At 40.1% G+C, this 13,892-nt stretch overlaps 1 protein-coding gene across 1 annotated transcript; it reads left to right on the top strand.

Annotated features, from left to right (window-relative positions):
* The first annotated feature begins 1,832 nt into the window (after positions 1-1,832).
* Positions 1,833-13,665, top strand: LOC127601375 (sodium- and chloride-dependent transporter XTRP3-like). Its single transcript, XM_052066564.1, is given in 11 exon segments — positions 1,833-2,016; positions 4,507-4,647; positions 5,134-5,225; positions 5,318-5,545; positions 5,838-5,948; positions 6,079-6,320; positions 9,352-9,514; positions 9,905-10,106; positions 11,857-12,016; positions 12,124-12,289; positions 13,466-13,665. Coding segments are annotated over 11 exon segments (1,806 nt in total). The 5' UTR covers positions 1,833-1,892; the 3' UTR covers positions 13,643-13,665.
* Positions 13,666-13,892: the final 227 nt, after the last annotated feature.

Raw genomic sequence — 13,892 nt, 5'->3', positions numbered from 1 at the left:
TTACAATAGTAACATCTTCTGCGATTCTTATTGCTCGTAAGTTTAAGAAGTGCATCTTCATGAATTTACACTTCAAAGACCTAATACAATGATTCACCAGTCTGTTGCAACAAATACAGAACATCTTACAGTATCACACTCAAAACACCATCAATGAAATTTTCAAAAGTAGAACATCAAACCGCTGCACTTGGCACCACAAGGCTATATTCTGCCATGTCAAAAAATAAGCACATGTGCCCTTTTTTGGGGTGCACAGATCATCCTATTGACTGAAGTCTGTGACTAAGTAACTTTGATGAAATGTATGCACTCAGTTGGATCAGCCCTTAATTGAGTGTTCCCTCTCAAATAATCACGTTGACTGGCACGTGCTCTCAGGAAAACGAAAGGGCCTTTTCTCCTGCACTCCAGAGGCTGTGATGAATCTAAAATACAGATTGCTCAATTTGAGTCACTTCAGTTGCTCTGACGGCCGTCGAGGTCGATTTTGAATAATTTTTATGTGATCTATGCAACTCTTTTATGACATGCTTGTGTGTGGGACGACACGCAAAGCATGGTTGTTGAGCACTGTGTAAACATCACTTCAGGGTTAGGGGGATTATGTTAAATTTGGATAGTGAACCCTAATTTAGATTTATGATGGATGGATGCAAATCAAATTTGTCACCTCTGACAACGGGACAGTTTGGGGGGAAAAAAACAACCAAAGTTTGCTAACTAAAAATAGTATGAGACATCAGCACCATATTCGCCACACATCAGCACCATATTCGCCACATCAAAATGGCACAATTTCGCACAATTACCTTGACGCGACCAACGGGACATATTTCTAGTTCACAGCATACTCTATCTTGGTGCATCAGCGGCAGAAAGTTGATCGTTTGGCTCAGCAGTGAGCCTGAAAACCAACACTGCTAATGAGTATGTATCGCCAAAAACACTGAATGAATATGGTTTATTAAATCTGTTTCATAACAAATATTGCTTTTAAAAGGTGAAACATATTTTAAGACATTAAAAACTCAAAGGAAAAAAAACAAAAGATTCTTTCAAAGCAGTAAATTCAAAATTAAATTTGATTTCGCTCATTAAAAAAACTGAACATTCATGACTAGGCAGTGGATCATGATGTGTTTTTCTGGCTTCTATAATTTGATGCTTGTTTGTACTAAGCACATACTTGTTTGTTGTATGTCCAAAGCAAGGCAATGGGTACATGATGAGATACTGTCGCTAAAAGACAACAACACATTTATCCTGACTAACTTACCTTGGGGTAAGAAAGCAGCAGGCAGCAGATAGGTGTATGTGCTTAAAAGGGATATAGATGTGATAAATACAAAGTACCGGAAGTGGACATTCCATCAGTACTGACAGTCCGTCACTGATGGACGCCAATTCTGATGACGAATTTCAACTGACGACAAATTAAAAAAAAAAAAAAAACTCAAACTAAGCACTGATGGAAGTGGGTTTTCGTCCATCAGTGTAATCACTCAATTCAATTCAATTCAATTCAGTTGTATTTATAGAGCACTTTCGAACAGCCATCGCTGCATACAAAGTGCTGCACATGGAGCAATTTAACATATTCTTTCTTCTTTCTACCTACATTCTTGCTGCTGGAGGCTGTAAATTTCCCCAGTGTGGGACAAATAAAGGATATCTTATATACCGTACAGTTTATCCTCAGAAGGGGCACAGCCCATCCTGGCTGTGTCAGGGCAGTAGGCGGGGTTGAGATAATAAAGTGTATCCTTTGAGGCCCCACCCATACCCATCGTTAAAGTTATAATTACAGAGCTGTTAAAAGGGGGAAGGCGGTCAACCACCTCACAAAACCTGTTGATAAGCCACCTAAATCAAGACGTTCACTTGTGGACATGGAGAAAGATGCTCGACCCAATTGGGACAGTCCCATGCAGTTCCTATTGTTTTGTGTTTCTTCTGCCATTGGAGTGGGGAATGTTTGGCGATTTCCATACCTGTGCCAGATGCACGGGGGAGGTGAGAACTGTCATGTTGGTATTTTTTGTCATTGTGGCTTGTTGCATGTTGAGGAAATGGTGGCCCGTTTCCTTATCCCTAACATCAATTAAGATGGAATATACATATAATAATCACAAGCTCTCTATTACTTTTAATTTAACCCCTACTGCCTGAAAGGAGCAATTAAAATAATATATGGACACAAAATATGAATTGGCTCTAAAACATCATTCCGAAATTTGAAAATTACAATTTAATAGGGATGAAATGAGAATGTGCGCATGACTCTGAGCAGCGAGACGTCAGTGTTGTCTGCCAAATGTTGGTTATTTCCATGTTGTAAAAAGTTTTCTTCTTATGAATGTTTTTTTGGTGACCATTTAATTTTTTTATCTGCTTGTCTCTCGACGAAGGCGGACGCTTCTTTGCCCTGCTCATGCCCCCCCACCTCCAATCCCTCCTTGCTCGCCACTCAGTCTATGTGCTTTCCTTGTGCTGTCTTTTCCTAGCCTCCGCCGTATTTTTCATCCTAAAAACAAACCATGGAATTGGTTGGCTGATCTCTTGATGCAATTGACAAATTTTCTCGACGAGAAGAGCAGGCAGTGGGGAGCCTGCTTGCCCCTTGGGACATTTGCTGCCGGATACACCCTAGATCCATGGAGGAAGCGGAGAATGGTGTGCCTGTCAATACTGTCCGTTGAGGAGGGGGAAGACATCGACATTATCGGCCGTCTGATAGCAGGTATGCTGCAGTTTGGTGTCAGCAGTTTCCTGTTCTATCGCAAAATCAAACCGACGGGAACGGCTTTATTGGAAGTGAAGAAGCTGCCGGTCATTCTCGATGGTCTAGCGGGAATGTCCAACACTCAGACTCAAGCGGTGACTGAGCTCAACCGCAATTGCGGTTCTGGAGCGTCTCCGTACGATCGACAACAACATGGAGAAGTTGGAATTCTCGCTTCGAAAAGGAATTGAGGATTTGGCTGATTGGCGCCAGTGAAGGGATTCAGCCACGAACTCAAGGCCACCTGAAATTATTGGTGGCCGTCCCTCCAAAACAAAACGCTATTTGGACTCCTTTCCCCTGGATGGAAGGTATGCACGGATGCTAGTGCCCCCACCATCACCCCCCTCCTTCTCGGCCATGGACTGATAAGCCAGGACTGTCTTCGTGAGCAGACCTTGACAAAGCAGCTGCGGCCTGTTCACGCATACACATGCACAACCAGACAATCACACGGGCATACACATCCTTATCATCACCGCCTTCATCGCTCCATTCTTTTTCCCCCGCGACGTAGAATTATCTGCAGAGCGCTTGGTGGCCGCGCAACTGGTCAGATGAGCTGCGTCGCGGTCGCCCCGCCCTCCTCCCTCCCCCTTCCCATTCATCCGCCCTCTCATTACATGTTATGTCTTGTGACTTGTTGTAACTGTCATATGCTTATTTTTGTGCTAGGGTCTTTTTTTTATCCTGGACTTCAATTATCCTCAGAAGAGGATAGTTCGAGCGTGTTTTTTCTTTCCCCTCTCCCTACCTAGTGTTTTCCTTTCTGAACTCTGACTGTAAATTTCCTCATTGCGGGACAAATAAAGGATATCTTAATCTTAATCTTCATCTTAAACAATACAAGTAGTCACAAAGCACCTTCGAACCTCATAGACAAATAAGGCGCTGTAAACTTGACTTGGTTAGCCGACTTGAATTGCAGTCGAGGGGAGTAAGAAGGTGCCGACCGGCGAATAGCACAAATCCCTGTATAATTAACACACATTGAAATTCAGTGGGGAAAAATAATAATAAAAAAAACATTCTTCGAAAAATGGCAATAAAATTCAAAATATGTTTTACATGAAAAATGAATTTGAATTTAATATACAGACTAAGAAACACTTGGAGTATTGTCACGTTAGTTGATTGTAAAACTTCCAAATAATTTCTTACCAGAGTGAGAGTTGATAGAAATTTGAAGCAGACTGTCAGAAACTCAATGGCTGAACCATGGAGCAACATTGCAAATGAATGAGCTCTATCCAGCCTAAGTGATAGAAAAACATCACACTTAAAAGCAACATAAAATTGAGGACAAAAATAATACCATAATACAACAATAATACCATATACCATAAAATAAATCTTTTATTTTATGCCACTCATACAGTACATCCAATGCAAAAGTACATTCACAATGTCCTGTGAAAATCACATTTGTCATTTTAAAGTTTTTATGTTTATAGGATTTCCAAAGCGTGGACATATCATTAACATAATTTTTTTTTAAAAAGAGACAAAAATGTACATATGTGTTTTTCACAGGACAATGATGATTTGCTATCTGTTATAGTGAACTGTGTGTGTGTATGTTATACTACTATACGTACATATCACACTACAATGTCATCCGAAACATTCCATATATATGGAGAAGCTATGAGGTGTTAAATTTTATTTTTTTCTTCGTACTGTGTGTAAAGACTAAATTTAATTTAGCTTTGCTCCAACAGGGGGATTCTTGATTCCATATCTGCTGATGCTGTTTCTTGAGGGTGTGCCCTTATTCTACATGGAGCTCGCCATTGGTCAAAAGATGCGCTTGGGATGCATTGGGGCCTGGTCGGCCATAAATCCGTATTTGGGAGGAGTGGGTACGTACTTGAAAACATATTATTGCTACGGTTTACTGTAGAAGAACTGTTGTACTATTGAAAATAAAAAGTACTCCCTTAATTTGGATGTGTAGTGAACAATGTAGATAGCTGTATGCATCTGAGAGGGCAGTCATTTGACATTAGCACGAAACACAAATGACTTTGTGGTTTAGACTGTGGAGAACATTGGCCCTCATTCACTAATGTGCTGACACACCAATCTGTGTGCAAAACGTGCACACGCATGTACTGTCTGATTCATCGATAACTTCATCTTTGAGGACACTTGTCACGTTTAGCCTCGTTTGTATGTGCTTCTGTACTGTATCTGAGTGTTCTGCTGCACTCTGTTAGGCAAAAGCAGACCCATACAATGGACCCGGAAATTCCAGTTTTCTGAGGAAAAAAATGGAGAAAAAGATCTCAAAAAATAATTCCAAACATTGCAAAGAAATAATTTTCATCTTAAATCTCTCATTTCAGGTCTTGCTAGTATTGTAGCCTCCATGTATCTTTGCCTCTACTACAACATCATCAATGCATGGAGCTTCTGGTAGCTCTTTAATTCATTTCAAGTGAGCAATTTAATCATTTACTAGATACAGTATAACACTATATGAAAGTCTGAGCTCACGAACGCCTTGACACTAACGTTTCACATTCACAGTCAGTCCTGCCCTGGTCAGACTGCCCTGTCAATTCCAACCTGACAGGACCCCTGGAAGAGTGCCAAAAGGCTTCTTCGACCCAGTACTTCTTTTTTAGAGAAACACTAAACATTTCCACTTCGATTGAAGAGAATGGAGGCATCCATACAGGACAGGCTTTGTGTCTCCTGCTGGCCTGGGTGATCACCTACCTCTTCATTATCCATGGAATTAAGTCATCTGGGAAGGTAGGAGAAGTTTGCGCACCCGCCTCAAGCGAAAATATTGAGATAAATACTATAAGCAAACAAAGTTCGCACTGCCTTTGATATAAAATGAGAGCACAAATGAATAAATCGGACTGCTCTTCATTTTTCTCCAGCGTATCATCTTGCTTTTTCACATTCCTATTCTGGCCACACACCTCGTGGTCCTTCTTTTGGAATACGTGAAGCCCCAAAACAATACAACACGAGCACAGAATTACTTCTTCAATGGACTGACAGGATGAAAATGTTGTTGTTTGGCCCTGTTGTGCAGGTGGTTTACTTCACAGCCACGTTTCCTTATGTGGTGCTCGTTATCTACCTCATCAGGGGTTTGACTCTTCCTGGTGCCATCCATGGTATCACGTATCTGTTCACCCCCAAGGTAAGGATGTCAAAAAAACATCAGTACATTGGCCTCACATACTGTTGACGTCAGTTTCTATTTCGGCCAAGCAGAATATACAACCGAATGTGTTCTGCACATATTGACCCATATGTTTACATGATTTTAGATGGAAGAACTGGCCAATCCGACTGCATGGATAAATGCTGCCACTCAGATTTTCTTTTCTCTGGGTTTGGGATTAGGGTCGCTCATAGCGTTTTCCAGCTATAATCACTACAACAACAATTTTGAGCAACAGGCGATCATTGTCACCCTCATCAACAGCGGAACCTCCATTTTTGCTGCCATTGTCACCTTTTCCATCTATGGATTTAAAGCCACAGTTAACTATGAGAACTGCCTGGAGAGGTGAGTTTATGTTCATTGTAGCGCATTATCGATGATCCAAATGTCGTGAGTGTAAATTTAACCTTGGTTGTTAATGCAGCCAAAGTAAGTATTGGATAATTGGTGTTCATCTTTGGTAGTAATGTTACTGCATTGTACTTGTCAAATGTCTGCATTTCAGGAGTGAAAACGGTGTCTAAATTCTGCCCGAATTAAGAAAGTTATGACATTATAAAGCAAGGGTGTCAAACTCATTTTTATCGCGGGCCACTTTGGAGTGACGTCTTCCCTCGTAGGGGCATTGCGACAGTGAAACTGAATAAATGTTTACTTTGACACGTGTGTCCGAAAGGTTTCAAAAAGTGGGCAAAAACGTCATGTTGTTAATAATTGATAACAATAGAATAGCCAGTCATCGTTTTTTCAGAAAAAGAATGATGCCAAGATATTGAGGCCTCGCAATTTCCTTTAGTGTGGACAAGAAAGTGTTCGATTTCACAAGACGAGTGATCAAAATTACAGTTAATGACAATGAAATTAATTCAAGGCCCATATTTCCTCTGCGAGTTAACAGGCCAAGTTCGGATGTCCTACACATTTTCTTTGCTTCCAAAGCATTGAGAGTAGCTTACTTTTTTTCACTATATTGCTGCTGTTTTTCTTTCTCAGAGAGGACTTTTGCCCAGTAGTCACCATTCATGTTGAGGAGTTGATATGTCAACAAGATCTGTAGATAATTTCAAGGTAGCTGAATAATTAAACTAGGCAAATGCCAGCTTTCACACACAAGGACCTTGCATCATACATATACAATAATTCCATCCAAATTCACACAAGCAATGCCACACCAAACAAATTAAAGCTCTGCTCCTTTGTCACATATTTTGATGATCCAGAATACAAGCCTTGGCAAAAAATTATGTACCGGTAATCGCCAGCCTCAGAGGAAGCTCATTCAGTTGTTTAAATGTGTAGGGGTAAAAAAAACAACAACAAAAACACCCCCCCCCCCCAAAAAAAAACAGATTATGGACATGACACAAAACAAAAGAAAAAAAGTGGTAGTCAGTAACAGTTATTTATTTTGACCAAACCGGGTGTGGAATCACCCTGTGACTTTCCATTCCCAAAACTAACACCTGCATCGGATTAGATCTGTTTGTTCGTCTTCAGTGGAAGTCTAAGTCTAAAGTCTAAAATCTGGAACGTGTCACGTTGTGCCCGAAGCGATAGAATGATCGCTTCATGCACAACAAAATAAGGAAGTGGATCCCGAAATAGCAGACACAGAAAGAGGTTTGTCAAAGAACAAAAGGAGTCTTTAATACGAACACAAAATAACCCGACAGGGAGAATAACAAAAAGCGCTGGTCAAAATAAGGACCAGGGATAAAATAAAAAGGACAACAGAAAACGCTTGCGGAAAAAGATAGCAGGGAGGGTCAGATTAGACAATGAATATAAATTTCACTCGCAAGAGGAACAACGACGCGCAATAACAGCCACAAGGCTAAGAAGCAAAGAATCATACAAGTAGGAATTGGGCGAGAGAATTTTGGCACGGCGTGGAATTCTCCGGCAGTAAGTCAACTGCCAGAGCGCACAAATAAAGCCCGTGTAATTAGTCCCCAATGGGTGACAGGTGTGTTAGGTGGCAACAGGGCTAGCCCCCTGCTGGCAAACACGGGACGTGACAGAACGAGTACGAAGAACTCGGGAAACTTGTGAAAGGCAAGCATTCTGGTCGACCAGCGAAGACAAAAAACCTCAAGCAATATGTCAGAAAAACAGAAAATGTACAGCAAAACAAAGGAGGAACAAACGGGAGTAAACTTGAGTCAGTGTCTGTGACCAAACTGTCCACCGAAAGGAAATGTGATTTACATACACTAAAGCGAAACGAAAGCCATCATTCACATCTAAAAAACAACAACAACAACCAAGTTTACAATGGGCTAAGGAAAAGCAATCATGGACCGAAAATGATTGTATGAAAATAATATTCAGTCTTGGGCAAGGTGATTATGCCGTTCCAATGAGATTTATGAAGACGACTGTCGGAAGAAAACATGCCGTTTTCCACAGTCATTGATGATAAGGTGCTGCGTGTCAGGTAACGGTGCTGGGGAGATGGCTATCATGACATCTTCAATAAATGCACAACTTGACGGTAACCTTTCCGGAGACTTTTCTTATTTCATCAATTAAAAGGACTATTGGGAATGATGAAATCTTTTTTCAAGATGATTGTGCAACTAACCAGAGAGCAAAATTATTTTATAAAAACACAGAAGGTCAATATTGTGGCCCAAAAGATAGTCCTTCTTAATCCCAAAATGTTGTTGTTGTTTTTGAAGTCCATGTTTTTTTACTCATAAATGAGTAATTTAGTTTTTCCTCTGATTTTCCCCTCCAAGATTTGTACATATGAAATCCAACTCAAACTACATATCATCCAATCTTGACATTTTCCAGAGCATACTTTTGCCATGTGGAGCCTTATAGAACTTTGAAGCTTTACATACCAATCCAGCGCACAGGGTCGATCGTTTAATTTCCTTCCTCGATTGTCCTTTGTTTGCCGTCGTGTCGTTTGTTCAAAATCCATGTTTCCAAAGCAAGTCTTTGGAAGAACTTAGTGTCTACGTTTTTCATCAACGTATGTTGTACTCTTCGTGAGTAGATTGTTTTCGACACTTGGGGGAAAAAAAGGATGTCCAGATGAATGTGCAGTTGAAAACACAAATGATCTTGATTTATTGTCCATATTTTTCTGTACGGAATGCACTGTTGTATCAGATCCAAAATAATAAAGCAGGCAAAAAATATATAGTTTAAAAAAAAGGCTTTAGTTGTCAGCAAAAAAAAAAAAAAATCAAGATCTAAAGACTATGTGCTTCCCAGCCACAAACTCCTGCTAATAGCGCAGGCACTTCCTTTAAAGTTAAAGGACCTCCATACATGAGAGGGAGCACACTAAACAGAAATTACTATCACACATAGCAAATGAGGAGTTGATTGTCAAAAGGGGATACACTGTCTTCTTTTCCAGGACACGCATATTGCTGCTAAATACCTTTAATCTAGCAGAGGACACTATCAACAAAAACAATGTGCTTGACTGGATTAAAACACTCAATGCAACTTACCCGGAGCAGTTTGCTGAACTTGGCAATCAACTGGAAGACTGTGACCTAAATGATGAACTAGACACGGTATGTTCTTCATATTACTCCGCTTGCATTGGTGTTACAAGGCAATAAATGCTTCTTTGTTTTTAGTCATGCATGGTCAGTACCTGATATAGAAGTGAGTCAATTTGGTATGATTAACAAAACTTTTGATCAAACTTTTAGCACTACACTTTTCATTCTGGGTGGAAGTTTATTTTTTTTTTATGTATATACGCATGCTCTTGTATGTTAATTAAAATCCAACCATCCATCCATGTTTCAATCCGCTTTATCCTTACAAGGGTTGGGGGGAGAGGGGTTGCTGGAGCCTATTCCAAAAACAATTTTCTAAGGGGCCGAATCAAAGTAGATTGGAGTCATAAAGTCTTATCAGTGAACTCAGTTTTTTTTTCTCTCTCTCATCTGTTTTAGGCAGTCGAAGGGGTTGGTCTTGCTTTCATTCTGTACAGTGAAACCATTCAAAATATGCCCCTACCTCAAATATGGTCAGTGCTGTACTTCTTCATGCTTCTGATTCTGGGACTAGGCAGCATACTGACCACCGTGAGTGGCATCACCATGTCACTGCAAGACTTGAAGATACTTTCTAAAGTTGGCACTGAGGTGTTAAATGGTAAGACTTCGAAAGATATTGTTTGACACACATTGTTGTTCTTTTTTTTCATAGTTTACCGGTTGGCGCTGCACGTGAGCTGCATTTTCGTTATATATATGCGGGGACATTTATTTTTCGAAACAATTGTGCCCGGTAGAATAGTCTAGTGGGCTAAATGTTTTTCAAAATGTTCAAATCCAGTGTGCAAACGTTATTAGTTAGTTAATGTGAACCGCTAACACTTTGCTTTTTGTTTTTCTTCGAGACACTTCATGCTGTTTTTGAAAGGTACACACCCAAGAAAGTAGCCCAAATACAGCAACGATCTAGAATGATGCATCTATTTACAGAGCATTTTTTAATGTGTTGCCAAAATCAAAAGTCTCATACAAGTGAGTCAGCCCTCATTCCCGGTGAGAGAAAGTCACATATGTGCAAATAACAAGCAAGTCTCCAGTCTTAAACTTCACATTTCAAGCAAGTGTTAGCCTAGTTACAATCGAAAATATTACATGAAAAATTTGAAATAAACAGCTGAGATCGTAAAAACTCTTCCTTCCAAATTGGCCCATGAGCTGAATAACCAGATAAATCTGATGGCTTAAAACAATGACCTTAAGGCACAAGTGGCCCTATAAACCTTCAACTATGCTCATGTACAAATACTATTTGGAGTGAATGATTCACCATTTTGGGACTAAATAAGAGAAATTGGGTACCTGTATTTTTGTTGCAGCTGACTATAAAGTTGTCGACCCAAAAGCCAATAGGAGACAGGTGATAAGAATTGAAGTAGAATTTCATACAGAGTAATTTACAGAGGTCGACATCATCAATCCGGCGAGTCCGTCAGTGAGCTGCCGCTCGTATTTCGGGCTGGCGCAGTCCGTCCGAGTTAAACCAGCCAAATTGCTTCTAGAAAGGACTTACCGGTACGACGTCACATGCAGGAACCACACACCTGACGCACAGCTAAATACAGAAAAAATAAAAACACTGTTGTATACCGCACACATCCATATTGTTATTTCACCAATCACCATAATGTGTGTGTGTTTTTTATTTAAAAAAATTTGGGGGGAGCGGTGGGGGGGCTTCGTTTTGGCTTGCGCTGTGCCTTTACATGACGTTTACATTACGTTCATCGACGCCAATTCGCATTTGCCGACGAGGGACGGACTGGGCCCCGCGAGTAGGCCAGAAACAGTGATGGACTGACAGGCATTCCGTCAGTCTGACGGAATGTCTTGCAGCTAGCCGTCTGGAAGCACTGCTGAGAAGGGGCCAGGAAATCAAATGGGGAAAGGATCTTCAAAACAGTTGTGATGGCCGAGGTACCACTTGTGAAAGATGGAATCCTCTGCCACCTGCACCAAGATCAGGGCAGCCCTTAAACCCAGTTGGTTACTGATCAACTTGCACTTGCAGGTGTGGGTGAGTGTCCTCCAGAAACTGTGCCGCCCAGCGAGGAAAAGTAACCAAGTAATCTGGCACAGGGAACTAGGAACAAAATTCAATAAAGTCAGCCAGTGCATAAACACCATTTTGTTCTTGTTTTACACCACAGTTCCTTAGTAGTACTCTGTACTTGTGGTTATTTATATATTTGTTTGAATTGAAGACATACATCTGTGTTTTGTGAATAAATTAGCTTGTGACTACAGGGGGGGGGGGGGATGTGTCAGTGATTTAATGATTATCAGTGGCGATGCCCCACACTTTATTGGCCCACCGCACTCCACCTGTATGTTCTGTGTTTTCCTTGCAGGGATATTGTGTCTAATCTTTCTGCTGTTTGGCCTGCCCTTTACCACCCCATCTGGAAATTACTGGTTTACCATATTCAATGAATACGGAGCATCTTTGTCCATGCTCTTTGTCGTCTTCATCGAGATTGTAATCGTCAGCTACCTTTATGGGATTAAAAGGTTTGTACAGTATGGTAGCATTCTTGTCTTTGCACTGTGCATTGTAGTCGCTGCAATGTAACAATATCAATGTAGTTCTTGGTGAGATGATGCTATGATCATTGTAGGTTTGAAAAAGACATAGAAGACATGCTTGGCCACCGTCCGAACTGGTACTTGAAGATCATGTGGATGGTAGTCAGTCCCCTTCTCTTAATAGTCCTCGTCATCTTCTATATTGTCAGCTATACAAGAGGAGGAACGCCCACCTACCAAGCGTGGGACAAGGAGCTGGTAAGCTTTTTACAATGTTTTTTTTTTAATTGCTTAAATACTAAAAACTCTCAGTCTTTCAATGTGTGCACCCAACATTTACAATGAATGAATGACGTGCATAAAACGGCACACCCAGCCTGCAGAGGCTAATAAAACAGCAGTCCAAATGACTTTGCACCAACACTGAAATAAAAAACAGGAACTTATGTCTTCTTCCTCCTGCACAAACATTAGCAATAACATTTGCAATTACAAAAACATCCAAATAATATATACAGTATGTTTTAATTTTTTCCCCGTCTCACCAAGAGAACATATCAAGGTTGTGTTGTTTAATATCAGTAACCACACACGCTCTTAGTTCATCAGTGTACAGTATGAATGATAATGAAAATCACTTTCCACGTCATTCAGGTTAGACATTGTATTATCTTCAGGAACATTCAAAAATCGACTAGTTTCAAAGGCAAAAGAAAAAAGTTTTCCTTGCATTCTGAATTGTACTCACCCAACTTCACAACTGATGCTTTTCTGTGAAGTGTTATTCGCCTTATCCCACCATGTTCCAATTTATTGATCAATTAATCTGTTATGAATTGCTTTCAGTAGATCAATAAATAGTCTACAGTAATTTTTTTAATTGTTTATAGAGTCCAAAAGGCATTCGATGTTAAGACTTGTAAACAGTATGGATTGAGAGCAGTTTGTTCTCAATCCATAGTGACTATCGGAGAGGATTTTTTTCCCTATAAATTGATCAAATCTGTTCTTGAATCATTTTAATTTTGGATAATTCAGGAAACAGAGCAACAGACCTGTAATGTACGAAGCTGTGCTTATCAGCAGCTTTGTATACTGGTGTAATTTTTGCCATTTTTTTCAATTTGTTTTTATTTAAAATTGATAAACAGTAGCAATTACAGTTTTCAAAATCGTTAATCTTGGGTTTCTTTCAATTTTCTCAATACCTATTTTACTATTTATCTCAGGATTAGGATTATTTTTTCCCTGATTTGGTCCAACATTTACAAAGTATATATTAAATGACAGGATTTGGCCTTGCTGTTATGTTGCATTCAAAACAAAAGAAATGGATCACGGACTGTACACGGAACGTGCAGACTGATTGCGCGATGACCATCTTTCTTTGCTGACTGAAGGCTGACCACTAACTGTATGCATCTATTGTTTCAGGGAAAGACGGTGGTGGCGGACTATCCTGTTTTTGGTCAAGTCTTCATTGCCATCCTGTTGGTGTCAGTCATCAGCTGTGTTCCCCTCACAGCTCTCCATTTGTACTGCATGAATAGGAAACGATCTAGTTCAATCAAGAATAGCCAATTGGAACGTGTTGCAGCCATAAAATTCTAACTTAATTTGATGGACTTGCTCATAAAACAGCAAGTGCATTTTTGATGCACAGGGTGGCTTTAAGAATTGGTCAATTGTCAACACTTCATTTATTATATTTTTCATCATGTGTTTTTCTTTTCATAGAAAGCAAAAAGAAGTCTAATTGTTGTTTGGTTTTTCTACTTGATTCTTTGAACACACTTGAAAAACAATTGGTTGGCTCTTCCCTGTTTTATGTTTTATAATACTTGTTGGGAAGTGATAATCT

Source organism: Hippocampus zosterae, chromosome 5, assembly GCF_025434085.1.
Source record: "Hippocampus zosterae strain Florida chromosome 5, ASM2543408v3, whole genome shotgun sequence".
NCBI classification, from domain to species: Eukaryota; Metazoa; Chordata; class Actinopteri; order Syngnathiformes; family Syngnathidae; genus Hippocampus; species Hippocampus zosterae.
This window is presented reverse-complemented; position numbering and strand designations above follow the sequence as displayed.